The sequence below is a fragment of the Ascaphus truei genome, chromosome 2 (assembly GCF_040206685.1).
Source record: "Ascaphus truei isolate aAscTru1 chromosome 2, aAscTru1.hap1, whole genome shotgun sequence".
Lineage (NCBI taxonomy): Eukaryota > Metazoa > Chordata > Amphibia > Anura > Ascaphidae > Ascaphus > Ascaphus truei.
The window spans coordinates 180,920,605-180,936,909 of record NC_134484.1 but is presented as its reverse complement, the minus strand read 5'-3'; the positions used below and the strand labels follow the sequence as shown (position 1 = coordinate 180,936,909).

The following is a 16,305-nucleotide window of genomic DNA, read 5'->3' as shown; positions in this document are numbered from 1 at the left end:
TGTGAAGATCAGACGGCCATCATTGGTTTGGGCAGTGACCCCTAGCACAAGTGGACATTCCAACATGGCTGACAGGGCGCTCGCGCTTCCCGACGTTTTTAGTACGTGCTGTGCGTCCCCTAGGCTGGCGCGCGCAGCTCTTGATCCCCCGCCCCCCCTCTCCGTGTATTCGAGTCTGCGCATCACGCGGCTGGGGCTCCAGCTGCGGTTGTACGGAAGCCGTTACATGGTCGCTGAGGGGTGACTATTCCGCGCTCGCTCAGGGTAAGTTGAGGGCTTGGGAGTGTGCGGAGGGAGTGCGGTCTCACACGCCCCCCCCCACCCCTGTAAACCGGGAAGGAAGCAGCTAGGTCACCCAATCCAAATACTGTACCGGCAAAGCTCGGCTCCCGTGTGAATAAGCGCGCAGAGGCGGTGTGGCACGGTGTGTACAGGAGAGGAGGCCCGGAGCGAGAAGTGCAACATGGAGAGGACAGGCAGATCACAACAAGGACAGGGAAATAGTGACCCGCGCAATGCTGCTGTTAGTTACATTCAGCGGAAGTGGCGGGGAGTTGGGAAATGGTATATAGTTACATTAGCTGGAACAAGCTGACACACACCGTGCACCGAAAATGTATCTTAAAAGCATAAACAAAATGCTGTGTTATCAGAGGTAAAGACACGGTTTTTGGGGCATCACTAGCCACTTCATGTTATGGGGCAATATTCGGGTTGTGCTGCAAAGCACATTACATATATGTAATGTGCTGCAAAGCACATTACATATATGTAATATGGCAGACACGCTTATAGAGTTCAGTGTTAAAATGAACAAAGTGGGTGTGTGCTCATTTGCATGTCATTTCCCAGAATCCCTGGCTGCAGTGGAGATAATTGGGGAAAAGCAGAGTTGCAGACCTGTCAGACGTATGAATGTGCTCATAAGTGATTTTTATTTGCATGTTATGGGGGCAAATTGTTGAGAGCTGTCACGGTAATGTCGTTTCAGCATGGGTGAAGTGTCTAAATGTGAGCAGGGGGTTTTGTTCAGGTCAATTATTTTTACTTCTGGAATACAGGGTTCTGCATACTCTCCCCCCTCCTTCTTTGGGGAGATCCCTTCAGTGTTAATGCAATAGAGCAGAGAGCTTTTCAACTTGCAGCTTGTGGGCCAGATGTTGCCCGCAAAGGGTTTTAGTGGCCCTTGGATTGTCTGCCTGTTCTAATTTCTAACTAACTTAAAAATGAGAGGTAACTCAATATAGTATTTAAGTAATAATCCCTGAAGAACAGGGCATTACTGGCCTCTACACTCACAAAACATACACACAATCACACCCTCTACACCCAAAAACACACTACAGCCCCCTGTAAACCCCAAAAAACTGCAGACACACCAAAACACACAGCAGCCCTCCTCCGCCCTCTACACCCACACACTGCTGCCCCTCTACATCCACAAAACACACCAGCAGCCCCCTCTACACCCACTGCAGACCCCTGTAAACCGACACACAACACTGAACCCCTCCTCCACCCACAAAACACACTGCTGCCCCCCTCTGCACCCACAAAACACACTGCTGCCCCCCTCTGCACCCACAAAACTCACTGCAGACACACAAACCAACAAAACAGACTCTGCCACCTCTACATCCATAAAACACACACCAGCAGCCCCCCACCACTTTACACACTGCAGACACACAACACTATGCACCCCTCCTCCACCTCAAAAAACACACTGAAGACACTGCAGCCCCCCTCTGCACCCACAAAACACACTGCAGACACACACAAACCAACAGCCTCTGCCAGCTCTACACCCACAAAACACACACCAATAAAACACTCTGCTGGTCCCCATTACACACACACGTTTTCCCTCACTCTCCTGTGCAGAGCGCTCTGCAGGAAGAGAGGGGGAGGAGTCAGTGTCTTGCTGTTGCCTCCTGTCCAATCCCCTCCCCATCTGAGAGCTGATCTCACTCTTTGTGAATGAGAACTGAAAGCTGATTGGCTACTAAACTTGGCAAGGTGCCAAAAATTCTGGGCTATTACTGATTGGGTAAAAATCCGGGCATTATTCAATCAGAGAGCATGGATTTCAATAATGCCCGGAATTTACCAGCTTTAGCCTATAATTCCTGGTAAAACATTTTTTGAATAAATTTAATTGCGGTTATGGGCAATTTTTCATGCTTAAACACGCTGTTAAGCATATACAAAATCTAGTGTCAGTCAATACTACTAAATATACAAAAAAGAGAGGACCTCCCTAAACCCTAACCAGATACAAAAATAAGAGTACAGTACCTGCAGCACTCATAAGCAGCTGACACCAATTAAGGTCAAACAGAAAGCAGTTTAATGCAAAGAGAGAAAAAGTCTGAATGAACAGAACAGGCCTGCACAACTTGTAAAGTGAGAAGGGTCGAAATGCTCCAAGGAAAATAGATTTGCACATGTAAAACAGCATTTATTATTCAAAATTATACATTTATTTACGATGTTTACTTGAAACAAAATTACATTGTAGTTATTGTGAAATAGGAAAGTCAGTGATGATAATGATAATAATAATTTATATTTTCACAATGGTCTAATTTCAAACAGCATTATATATAAAATTATATATTTCTTTTTTTAAAAGCCTGTCACAGAAGACCAGCACTTTTAACACCTTTATACCTTCTTGGATCAATCCACTAGGCAGGACAACATTGTTGAATAAAATGGGGTTTATTTGGTGAGACAGCAGACATACAAAAAAATGCACAAAACATATCTCCCGCAGCACCCATCATCATCTCCTCCAGTCCCTTTCAGCATCCCCCTCCCTCCATCTCCCCCAGTCCCCCTCAACAAACAACCCCCCGCCTCCAATGCCTACCTGATTGCTGCGGCGACGGAAGAAGCAGCAGCAGCCTCAGCCAGGAGGTATTGGCCGTGCGGCTACCGGTGTCAGGGTGAAACACGCTCTAGCAGCAGACCCCAGAAGTTCCGGGTCACACTATTAGAGCGTGTCACCCTGCTGTAGTGGGCTCAAGGGTTGGGATCGGGGAGGGGAAGGGGGAGCGCGTCCGTGTGTCCAGGCGTCCAAGTGCTGCTGCAGGGAGGGAGGGAAGCGCGTCACACCTCTGGAGCGCGGTCACACCGCGGGGGGGCGTTGCGGGCCGCACAGGGAGTCCCGGCGGGCGCATGCGGGGGCCGTATGTTGTGCAGGCCTGGAACAGGACATGCTAAACAGTATTGTCAGAAGGCAACTACCCAGACAAATGCTCTCCCAGAGAGGGTTATAGCCAGGATGACTTGGAAAGGGAACAAGGGGGGTAAACACTAGTCTACATATATTACGTGAACAAAAAAAGTGCAAAAAAGTGCTACACAGTGCCAGAAGGCAAAACCACAAAAAGAAAAGGAAAACACAGTCCGGACGGAGTAAAGGGGGGCAGCTGGCCCATTCCCAGAAAAACGTGGTACTCCCCTTCAGGAGGCAAACGGAGTCCTGTAGCTACAATGCAACATGTGAATACTTAATCTCTTGGAAGGATCCAAAGATCAGCTGCTCTACACAGCATCACCATAGTGTCCAGCATGTAGGAGTCTAGGGTCCATGCAAGACCATGTACAAACAGCCTAATGAAATCCGGTTATTTAAACATCCCAATGTAAAGTCCTCATCTAGTCCATTGGAGGTACAGAGGTGCTGAGTTTGTTAATCAATTTAGCTTTTATTTGTAAGAGCGGTTTATCCATCCTCCCCCACTAGGTGATTTAGGGATGTGTGCAATTGGCATATATCAAAGTATTCAGATGATGTCCTCTTGAATGAGTGTCTCGCCACCGCTCTTTCCATCTCGCACTTATCTGATTGATGGCCGATCATGCACAGGGTGTTGCCCTGTTCTGCCAAGGTAGTATAACCCGCAAAGACCTTTAATAAATTGCACAACGAGTTTCGTTTCACCGTTCATTAAGTGTTCCCTTTTAGTGGATGCGTATACTTGGGGCCAGTGATGATGAACTGGCAATTTAATACAGCCATGTCATTTAAAAACATCTTTAGGCCATCTCAGCCATTGGTTTTGGGCAATATAGTTGGATTGAATGTGTAACTCGCAGAGATTGTTGCCTGTGTGCAGGTGCATTTGTTCACAAAACATTGGTGTGGTCCATGAAGAGTAGTTGGGGAATCACTGCTGTAGGCTGGCTAGCTTTTTTGTTTCTTGGGAAAGCATGTGAAAAAAGCCATACCTACTAATTGAATGAGCCACAAGTTGCCTTTAAGCATAGCAAACCAATGATTTATTTCACATTATACATGTATGTGGAGCGATTCACAGGGGCCCATTATTGGATAAAAATGTTGTGAATATGCCTTGTTTTTAGGAAGAGCTAGGTAGGTTTGTAACCGTGTGAACACAATGTTTTGAGAGCACCAGACCAGCATGTATTGTTTATTAATTAACTTATCTATTTGCTACAGTGACATCACATATTTGTGGATGCTTACTTGGAATTTACTAATTTCTTTCCTTTCCCCTCCCCCTCTTTCAATAGGATTAAAACACATTTGTCAAGATGTCGTACATGCTCTCTCACTTACACAATGGCTGGCAGGTCGACCAGGCTATTCTCTCGGAGGAAGACCGTGCCTTAGTTATCCGCTTTGGGCACGATTGGGATCCAACGTGTATGAAAATGGATGAAGTTTTATACAGCATCGCTGAGAAGGTGACCGTGCACTTATGGCTTATTGTACTTAAAGCTACCCACCCCAACAAATTACTGAACACCTACATTACACAAATGGGAGCCGCCAGAGGAAATCAAACTCCTCAAGTCTTGACTTACCATGTTTACATACCATCTATTGTGAAAATGTAATGACTTTCCTCAAAGCGTGTAAAGTTCAATTCAGCCCAAACGACAATACTTAATACATTTTAGATTTAATATACAAAAGTAGTACAGTGCTTGTTACAGAAAAAGCTGAATACAAAATCATACGGTACAATATATGCAGACTGTTTCATAAAAGATAGGATTTCTGTTTGCTTATGTTACCACATATCTGATTTACCCCAAGAGGTCGTGGGGATTGGAATATGAGAATTCACGTGTTCTGGCAGCATGAAACACTCCTCTTTTGAAATCCCTTTTTTTCATATCTCAATTGCAGGGTTTTTATCCTAAAACCCTTCTACGTTGAGCACAGAAAATACCTCATAACTTAATTCTCTTAATTCTTAGAATATTTTAACGCAATTTATCACGTTCAGGTGGATTTACTGCATGTTAAGAGGCTATTTGTGAGTGGATTAATTCTACATATGAGACAAATGGATATCTGACCTTTTGCCCCTCACAATCGTAGACTGTTTAGCATTATTTAATTTCGGATCGCAAATATTACAATTCTATATCGTGAATCGTTATCAGACCCTTGATATTTCATATTTAGTAAATTCAGTCGGGTGGAATATCTTCCTGACCACACCCTCTGGTATTCCCAGAACACCAGAGGAGCCCCTTTCAAGTCATTTAAAAAAAAAAAAAAATGGTTTTGCTTGTGTCCACTGTAAGAAAAGAGTTGTGACTCACAGATTTTGGCCTCTGATAACTTCATTCCTAGACAGAGAGAACCAGGCCAGGGCACTTGCATGACCTGCCATAAAAACAATTTCTTGTATTTTTAAGATACAATTTGCAACTCAAATTAACCCCATGGAGTGTCAGATTATTAAAATACTGAATATTTTCTGGCCTTATGACAACATGCATTTCACTTTTTAAAAATTTGAGTTTACATTTCAAACAAAAATAGTTCACTACTCCAAAATATTTTGCCTGAAAGGGGCAGTCCCTCCTTGAGCCAAAGTTTAATATTGTAATGCCAGGAACATCTGTGCGGTTTATTATGTAATTAAATAATTGTTAAATGCAGACAACTATTCATATTTGTTAAATTGTTTAAAAAATAAATATATATATATATATATATGTATGTATTTACACTTTGTAAACATGGTTAGTCGACTTGGGAGTGGTTTGATTTCTACTAAGTTCTTTTGTGGGATGTCAATGTGTTTAACTAGAGATTGCACAGAGAGAGACCTTTCTCAATCATTTTATACTTTGCTTTCTGTGGTAGTGAGAATCAAAAATTGTCCAAAAATGAGTAGAATAAACCAGTGATTTCTTTATTAGGCCTCTGCATGGTTAGCGCTGAGGCGCGCTTACGCGTACCATGAGCCCCTGCAGCCGCAATGAGAGCGGCTTTAGCAGGGGCTCGCGCACGCTTGCGGAAGCGTTGGTCTAATGAAAAATTTCGTTTCAAGCGCTCACGGGAGCGCAGGGCCGGTCACGTGAGCGGTTCGCTCAATGAGGGCGAACCAGCTCCGTGACGTCACTGGCCCGCCCCCCCGACACGACCCCCGGATGGCGCGCTAACCAAGGCCACGGAAAGCACCCGCTTTCCCTCAGCGTGCCTCTGCACGGGCTGAGTCACCATGGACTCAGCATTACGAGCAATTGCAAGCAGACCAAATGAGTCCGTCTCAATGACCATTGTCTGACCGCCAAACACTAAAACACAAATTGGGATTAGGAAAAGTAAACACTTGATTGACAAACACTACCCCATTCAGAGGCTTTACAGAAATTAAAATTCTTTTTTACCAAAGAGAGCAGCAATCCCTCCTAAAACAAACATGGGCCAGTTACATTACCTTACTGCAGCGGTCTCCTGGCGCGCACACCCTCTTGCAATGTTTGCGTTTTAAAGGCTTCCAGTTCAGTTACTATCTTTTGAGAATTATAGAGTAGTTTGTTCTTCGAAGTGGTTAGAGAGTTAAACATATTATAATATTGTTGTACTATGTTCAAACCACATAATACATTTTGTGCCTTCATTAAATGCTCTGTAAAACATTCAACCAGTACTGACTGGTTTTCTTTAGGTTTACTATAACATAGGCCCCTTCATTTCCAAACCCTTTTGCTCCCATCACCCTAAAATCCCCCTCATTCATCCACACTCATCCCATCATTCGCACGCTTAGGTACTCGCTCCATTTAAACACATTTAATTGATACAATTTGTTAAAAAAACATAAAACATTGACAATTGAGAATTGTCACACAAAAAAAAAACCTGCAAATTTTTTAACGTTTTCATAAAGGATGAGAATGACAGGATGAGGGTGATGGAAACAGTGTAAGTGAGAGGGTGAAGTGCATACATGAAAGGGGGGGGGGGGGATTAAGGGTGCTGGGATGTAGAAAGGGTCTGAAGGGGGGGGGCAGAAGAAGGGATTAACAGAAACAAGTGCAGAGAGAGCTTACCTTTCACTGCGGCTGGCTGCTCTGCTTTCACATGCGCTCCCTCTACGTGCTCTCTAGATGTGCTACTAGAAGCATTTCCTCCCCCTGCCTTTCTGAGTGCATTCAGAAGCAGGAATGGAGGGAGTACTCAGTCTACACAGCGCGGCAGCTTAAAAGCTGCACCTCCGACCAAAGAAGCCGGTATCAAGTAATACTGCGATAACAGGTAATCTCACACCGTGATATTATATTATTGCGGTATTACTTATTACTGGTACATTGTCCAACCCTAGTACTGACATTGGAGCCCGAGGGACTAATAGCTTGCCAGGTATCATTTGCAACAATACAAATATTTAAAAAAAAAAAAAGGGGGGGGGGAATGCTTCATTAAGTTTTCAGGATGGTAGCTGTAAATTGTTGGTTTCTACCAGATAAGCACTGAACGTGGTATTTTGCATATTGTTTAAATATAACGGAAGACCTTTAAATGTTTCTATTTGCTGTAGTTTTTACAGTAGAATGATTTCTCACTTACCCACAGTAGCCTTTGTGTTTATATAGAGAATACTGAAGAAGGGCTATTCCCCCTGGCACCAAAATGAACAGGTTGTAGCAGTATATTTATTAGATTAAAGATCAGTTGTTGGATTTTAAAATATTTGTTTCCAAGTTTAAGGTAAATTGCCAACATTTTTCTTTGTAATCATAGTCATGTCACTGTACAAGAAGTGTCAAGTGAGCATGAAATTTCTCTTTCTGGTGAAAACCAGTATACATTTTTCACACGTCAAAAACAAGTGAACTTCTCATTTTAACGCTGATTAGGTATTTCTGAGAAATCCCAGTATATTTCCAAGTAGGTGTTTTTTATTTTGCCTTTTCATTCTGCAGTGACGGCAGTTTAAAGGGATAATCTGTATCAAACCCAATTATTGAAACACCTACTGTTTGGATCTCCCCACACAAATGAAGGGGTGCTTTTCAATACGTTCTGATATTATTAAACTTTCCATGTGAACTGTGATATCTGTGAGATAGAAGTGATAGATAAAAGCGGCCATAGAAGTAGGGGGAAAAGATTGAGAAACAAATGTGGTGTAGTCACAATAAGGTGGAAATTTGATCCAATAATCCCATTTATATGCACTCACACATTCCCATAGGTATTCAGATATTTAATAGTCTTTATTTTTTTTCTTTAGACCTCCATATGAGAATCTTCTTACAAAATATCAGCTCAACCAATGAGTAGTGTATAGAATAGAGTCTCTGCGTGTCAATTCTCGAATCTCAATTCTCGAATGGTGCAGTACGTCATATATAGAGCAATTTTAAACATAATTATAGGCTAAAGCTCTAAAATACCGGGCATTACTGAAATCCCTGCTCTCTGATTGGTTACAATTCCGGGCATTATTCATTCAGTAATGAGGATTTTCTGACAACTTGCCAATTCACCTTTCAGAGATACAGGGGGAGCACACTGAGAATTTGAAATGAAAGAATTGCCAAATTTAAAACTACTAACAGTAAATACCTCTTCTGTCCAAGCTGCATCTCCACACACACACACACACACACACACACACACACACACACACACACACACACACACACACACACACACACACACACACACACACACACACACACACACACACACACACACACACACACACACACACACACACACACACACACACACACACACACACACACACACACACTCGGAAGCTGATGGGTCCTAAGGCTGCGGTCCCAGTCAGCACTGTATCATGCGCGTCCGGCAGTCCTGGGAGAGAGGGAGCGTTTGCGGTGGGAGGGGGCGTGGCGGTGGGTTTGCCGGGGCATGGCCATGACCTCACGCGGCTGGTACGTCCTCATTGGCTTAACCCCCTCCCTTCATCCTCTCCCCCCCCACCCCCCTCCCTTCATCCTCTCCCCCCCCACCCCCCCTCCCTTCATCCTCTCCCCCCCACCCCCCCTCCCTTCATCCTCTCCCCCCCACCCCCCCTCCCTTCATCCTCTCCCCCCCACCCCCCCTCCCTTCATCCTCTCCCCCCCACCCCCCCTCCCTTCATCCTCTCCACCCCCCCTCCCTTCATCCTCTCCTCCCCACCCCCCCTCAAATTCCCCTGTCTCGCTGAAAACCTGTCGCGCACCGCTGGGGAAATGTGCACGACAGGATAGTACCTGGGACCGGACTGACTGGGGGCGGAGCTGGAACGCACCGCGTACGCCGCTGTAGAAGGTACTGGGGCCGCGGCCTAACTAGTAACTTTGTTCCTTGCAACAAAGTAATATTTCTTCCACCACTTGTATAGCTTCTGCTAAGGTAATTTTTATCTGGTTTTTATTTAGTTTATAGTTAAAATCACTGTCCCCCAACTTCTTTCCCATCTCCCCTTCGCCCCTCTCTCTCCCCCCCCTACCCTCGCCCCTCTCTCCCCCCCTACCCTCGCCCCTCTCTCCCCTCCCTACTCTCGCTCCTCTCCCCCCCCTACCCTCGCCCCTCTCTTCCCCCCCTACCCTCGCCCCTCTCTTCCCCCCCTACCCTCGCCCCTCTCTTCCCCCCCCACCCTCGCCCCTCTCTTCCCCCCCCACCCCCGCCCCTCTCTTCCCCCCCCACCCTCGCCCCTCTCTTCCCCCCCCACCCTCGCCCCTCTCTTCCCCCCCCACCCTCGCCCCTCTCTTCCCCCCCCACCCTCGCCCCTCTCTTCCCCCCCCACCCTCGCCCCTCTCTTCCCCCCCCACCCTCGCCCCTCTCTTCCCCCCCCACCCTCGCCCCTCTCTTCCCCCCCCACCCTCGCCCCTCTCTTCCCCACCCACCCTCGCCCCTCTTTTTCCTCCCCCACCCTCGCCCCTCTCTTCTCATTTGCTACTTTACTTCTTTTTCCTACACGTGCATCAGCGTAGTTCCGATTTATATATCTTTACAAAAGTGTCTACTTTATGAAAAAAGCCTACATTTAGCCTATAATATTAATAATTATGATTTGCTATAAGAAAAACATACAATGGTTGTAAATTCTTTTCATTTAAAACTTTGTTGTAGCCAGTATTTGACATATGGTTTCTCAGACTGAATCAAGTGAATCCTGGAGTTTGAGATAACGCAACATATAATTAATTGCCCATGTGTGAATATGGGCTTATCTAACGTACAGATGCAGCGGCCATTATTTTAACAAGTCACGCGGTGTATACCTCGGAATACCCATGTCATGGCGCGGGATTTCTTCCAACCGTTCCGCCTTAAGACGCGAGTGCAGAAAATGGCATTTTAGTGTTCTGGCTTTTAAACACCTGAAATTGACACAGTAGCACAGTACTGTACACATTACAATTCATTAATTTCATTGCATTTATTTGCACACAATCCATGAAATTCAAACAAAGCAACCGCGATAAACACGTGTGCCTGGGGCGATTGGTGGTGCTACTGCCGCGTGGAGTGCAGCAGCGCACACGAAAACAGCGCTGTGATTTGTTTGAATAACGGCCGCTGCATCTGTAAGACCTCCTCATACCTATTTTACCTCCGTAAGTGCCCCCTTGTTACAAGTTAATCCCAGTAACTGCTCCCTCATACCTAAAAAAAAAAAAAATAATAATGTTAGCTTTGTAAAACCGCTCATATCTAGTTTACCACACAAATTGCCTCCTGGTATCTAGTTGACCTCTGCAGCTGCCCTGATACTATTTCACCTCATGGCAGGGAAGCGGTTAATTATTTCCCTCAGCTCCTCGTTGATTGATCTGTAGGATAACCAGCTTTACAGTGTTAATGACTAGAGTGTGACGGGGCCGGGACCATTTAAAAAATATGTGTGTGTGTGTTGATATACAGTCCCAATCACTGTGTGTATATTATAGCATATATTTTAATCCCAAATAGGATGTCATAGGTGTGGTACTGGATTTGGGTAGTAGTGATCTCTGCAGTGCCACGAGGACCTGGCTGACCAGTCGCTCTCTGGCGTCATTTCCGGTCCCCAACTAAAGGTTTCTCGCATCCAGTTTCGGCATTTCCTAGGTGCGTTCTTGCATCTCTCCAACTCGACACGCTTCTCTTTATGCTCCCTGCGGAGAATTTAGAGTAGTTTTAGAGCTTTATAAAGTTCCCACAGAACAATCAACCAATGGAAACACCAACAGGCACAACAAAAGCACATAAAAACAAGATGGTACCTGTCAGGGGAGACCAGGACTTTTAACACATTTATATTTTTCTGGCATCATTCACTAGGCCGAACAAGATGGTGGAATAAAATTAGGTTTATTCGGGTAAACCCGTGTACACACAATGAAATACAAAATACAGACCGAATACACACTTCTGGGGTTCTGGGGTTGAAAACTAGCCTCAACTAGGTGCAGGGTGCCTGTTTCAGCAAAGGCTTACTTACCCTGTCCGCTCCACGTCACTGGAATAAACCTGAAACAGCTAACATTATTCCTCAGAACTTGTCCTCAGCTAGATTAGGCTTCCCTGGCACCCCAATGACTAGTGATTTTGCTATTGCGAGCAAAACACCTGGGGAAACCTGCCGGCGCTTCACTGAACCCAGTCCCAATGTTACCTGTAAGTCTGGAACACTAAAAGAGAGAGAGCTCTGATTGGGGCAGTGCCTTACAAAGACTTCTGTGTCCCATGTCTAACATGGAACGGGACTAGACGCCAGTCAGAGCGTGGGAAGTTTTCCCACCAGCCGATCAGAACAGGGGCTCATCTGGCTACTGATTTTAGAGGAGGGGGTATGCCAAGCCGGCTTGAAAAACCGGGTGGGCGGGAAATATGAATTAGCCAATGGGAAACGCACCCACAAGCAGCAACTTCCCTCAGTTAATTCATATCCCACCCGCTGGGCAGACCACACCAGGTCTGGCAGTACAAAGGGGACCCAGTGGGGTGCCCCCTGTTCTCTGGGCCTCCTTCCTCCTTTGAACGTTAATGTCTATGCAGACATCCTGGCACCTATGTAAATGCTCAGGCTGACTGCATAGACATTTATACATACAGTATGAAACATTAAACATACTTTAATAAAGTATAGACTTTGGGGAACCTTATAACCGTGAGGGAATTGGGTCTGGGATACTTGGGCTCGAAAACCTGGATTCTGGGGGACACTGGAGAGTCCCGGTGTAATTCACCTTGCGTACCCACAAAACATGCCTGCACGTCGGGGAGAATTACTGGACCGCCGGTAACTTTGTTGCCCCGAACTTCTGCAAACAAAAGGAATACATTTCAACCCAAATATCCCTCCTAAAACTTACACTCCCGAAGTTTCATGTCTCTAGGACACTGGGAACACAAAAAGCCCCTCAACAGGTCAGGTTTTCCCTACACTTAACATGGGGCTTCCATAACCCACCCGGTCTTCATCTACAGACGGGTACCCGCAAATCATACACTATTTGCGGGTAACAAGAGTGCTACCGGCTACTCCGGTCCGCAATATTTAATACACTTTTTAACTCTAGTTGCTGCACAAATATCCACCCTTACACTCCTGTTCCCAAAGTACCTGGCCTGCAGCTATTTCCTAACTAAACCTGGCGTCCCTAGCTTACATTCCTGCAGGGGACCGTAAAATGGGAACAGAAATACAGGAGAATACATTAGGGTGCATAACTAGACCCAAGAGCTGACACTTCAGCCCTTGACATACGGTTTCTAGGGGCCGCCAGCCGGGCCTGACCTTTTTTTTTTTCCACAAAAAGGTTTTTATTATTAGGCTACAGTACATTGCATACAGTGTCTACCAACCCATTGTCATACTTTAATGTACCAGAACCTAATTTTTCTCTTTTCCAGCTTCCTCCTTTTGAACATAGACATACTGGGTAAACCGACTCACGTACCTTACAAACCATACAGACACAGAAAGGAGGGTGGGGGGGGGGGGGGGGGAGAGCTCAGTGTCTTCCGTGTGTTCACTGTCTCAACTCTTGTTCATCCTCTGAGGTGTAGCTTGAAACTGGGGGCGCCCTATCTGCGTCTTCCCTACCTGTACCCCTTTAACGCGCTGTCTGTACTGGCTCCTCATAGGAGAGTGCATTTATGTAATATTATGGCATGATGGTGGTGGCATTCACCCCCGGGATATCTGAGTGGTCTAGCCATTTGGTCCATATTTTGAGGAAATTTGTGCCGGTGTCGTTGACCAGACTTGTCAACTGTTCCATCCGGCAAATATACCATATTCTGTTCCGAATTTTTGAAATTGTGGGTAAGTCTGGGAGCTTCCACAAAGCTGCGAGTTCGCACCGCGTGGCTGTTGCAAAATGTGCAATCAGTTTTTGTGCCGATCTGCCTATTCCCCGAGTGCGCCTGCCCAGCAGGAACAGCCAAGGGTCCAGGGGGACCGTTTGTCCGAGAATACTCGTTAGCCAATCTTGGATTTCCTCCCATAAAGGAGCCACTTTGGGGCAACCCCACAGCATGTGGAGCAAATCTGCCTGTTCCCCACATTGTTTGGGGCACAATGGGGAGTAACCTTTGACGAACTTTGCTAATCGTGTTGGGGTGAGATACCACCTCATTAGGACTTTATATGCATTCTCCTTCAAGGTGGTGCAAATAGAACTTTTCGCTGCTGCCAGTACTATTGTGGCCCAGTCTTTGTCTTCTAGTGTCTCCCCTAAGTCCGTTTCCCATTTGATTCTATAGTTAGGTTTAGTGTCAATGTCTTGTCTGGGGCAGACCACCTCTCTGTATATTCGAGAAGTGAGTCCCGTAGTGTCCGTGCCTCTAGAACACAGCTGCTCAAAATTTGTGTGTTTGGGTCTTTTGGGAATTTTTGTGTAAAATGCTCGCACCTGGAGGTATCTAAAAAATTCGGAATTGGGCATCTCTGTTTCTGATTGAATTTGTTCAAATGTTTTAATACTCTGGTTTCCCTCCAGGTGTAGTAGCCTAGTTATGCCTTTTGCTTTCCAGACCGCGATGTACTTGCGTGACATACCCGGAGCGAAATCGGGGTTCCCCGCAATCGGGGTCATGAGTGTGTGCTGATATGTCAGGGCACACTTGTGTTTGGTGTTCTCCCAAGTCGCCAACGAGCAGTGCACTGCGGCCAGCGGCTCACTTATGGTCTGATATATCTGTTTAGGTAGCCAAATTAGGTCTTGTATCTCAACGGGGTCACAACATGCCTTTTCTAATTCCACCCATCTTCGCAGGCTAGGGTGCATGTGCCATTGAGTAATTTGGGATAATTGTGCCGCTTTGAAGTACGATATCAAGCAAGGTACCCCTAAACCTCCTCTGACTGTTGGCCTAGTGAGAATGCTATTTTTTATACGTGGTTTTTTATTACCCCAGACGAATTTCACCATAGAGGACTGTAAGCGGAGGATGTCGTCTCTGATCACTTGTATCGGAAGGGTCTGAAATAGATACAAGATTCGGGGGAGGAGATTCATCTTCAGGCACTGGATCCTGCCGATCCATGAAATTGTGTGGCCTGACCAGATCCGTAGATCCTCCCTCAGAGTCCTAATTAGTCTGGGGTAATTGGCTTTGTAGAGGGCCTTGTATTCTTTGGTTATATAGATACCTAAATATTTAATGGAGGAGGCTTGCCATTTGAAGTTAAAATTGAGTTCAATTAATTTCTCTGTGACCTTAGGCAGGTTGATGTTTAGGGCTTCTGATTTTGTTTGATTGATTTTGAAACCCGAAATCTTATTAAATTTGTCTAGCAAGCTGAAAACATTTGGCAGGGAGGTAAGGGGTTTGGACAACATTAGTATAATGTCATCTGCGTACAGGGCCACTTTATGTGACTGATCTTTTATTTGTAAACCTGTTATATCGGGGGAGTTGCGGATGTGTGCCGCTAGGGGTTCTATACATAGTGCAAATATAAGTGGGGACAGGGGGCATCCCTGTCTGGTGCCGCTCTTTATTGGGAAATCTTCCGACGGGAAGCCCTGGTGTCTGACCGTCGCCTTTGGTTCCCTGTAGAGAGCCAGAATGGCGCCCAACATTCTCCCCCCTATGCCAAACCCTCGGAGCGTCTCTGTAAGATAGGGCCAATCAATGCGGTCGAAGGCCTTTTCAGCGTCCAAACTCAATGCCATAGACGGGATGTGTTTTCTATGTGCCAAATCAATTAGGTCTATTATCCGTCTGGTATTGTCTGTAGCTTGCCTTCCGCATATGAACCCTACTTGATCGGGGTGGACCAGCTTCGGCATGACTATATTCAGACGGTTAGCTAGTAATTTGGAGAAGATTTTGGTGTCTGAATTGATGAGAGATATTGGCCTGTAACTTTTGCAGTCTGCTGGGTCCTTTCCTGGTTTGGGGATCACTGTTATAGACGCTTGGAGCATTTGGCTAGGAATAGGGGCACCATCTAAAAATGAGTTGAATAATCGGACCAGGTGAGGTACTAATGTCTTTCTGAATTTTTTATAATATAGATTAGAAAAACCATCCGGGCCAGGGGCTTTGGATGGCTTTAGTGCTTTTATTACCTCTGATATCTCCTCACCTGAAAAATCCTCCTGTAATGCTTCCCTTTACAATCTGCTCAGGCAGGGTAGTTTTGCCTCAGTTAGAAATGTCTTCAGCTGCCTATGAGTGCTCTCACAATGGGAGACCTTCGCCCCGTCGTACAGGGTCTCATAGTCATTTTTGAATTCCTCGACGATTTGTTTGGGATCAGAAGTAAGGTCACCGTTCTTGGGTCGAATGGCTTGAATATGAAAATTACGGTTACTATTTTTGAGTTTATTGGCAAGTGGGGTATCTGGCTTGTTCGCTTTTTCATAATATTGTCGCCTAGACCAGGTCAGCTCCTTCTCAGCTCGGGAGGACATCAATAAATTTAGTTTTGTTTTAGTATCGCGCCAGGCCTGTAGGGTCCGCGCTATTTTGTTAATTTTGTGTAGGGCAGAAAGGGCTGTTAACTCGGATTGGAGAATCTTAATTTTATTTTCCCTTGCTTTTTTCCGCCTACTTGCTATCCCTAT

General features: G+C 45.6%; 1 protein-coding gene across 1 annotated transcript in view; it reads left to right on the top strand.

Annotated features, from left to right (window-relative positions):
• Nucleotides 1-107: 107 nt before the first annotated feature.
• TXNL4A (thioredoxin like 4A) overlaps nucleotides 108-16,305 on the top strand; it is a 26,198-nt gene continuing 10,000 nt past the window's right edge. Inside the window, exons 1-2 of the mRNA XM_075585617.1 lie at nucleotides 108-264; nucleotides 4,546-4,719. Coding sequence (XP_075441732.1) covers nucleotides 4,567-4,719 — 153 coding nt within the window. The 5' untranslated portion in view covers nucleotides 108-264; nucleotides 4,546-4,566. The remainder of the gene's footprint in view (nucleotides 265-4,545; nucleotides 4,720-16,305) is intronic.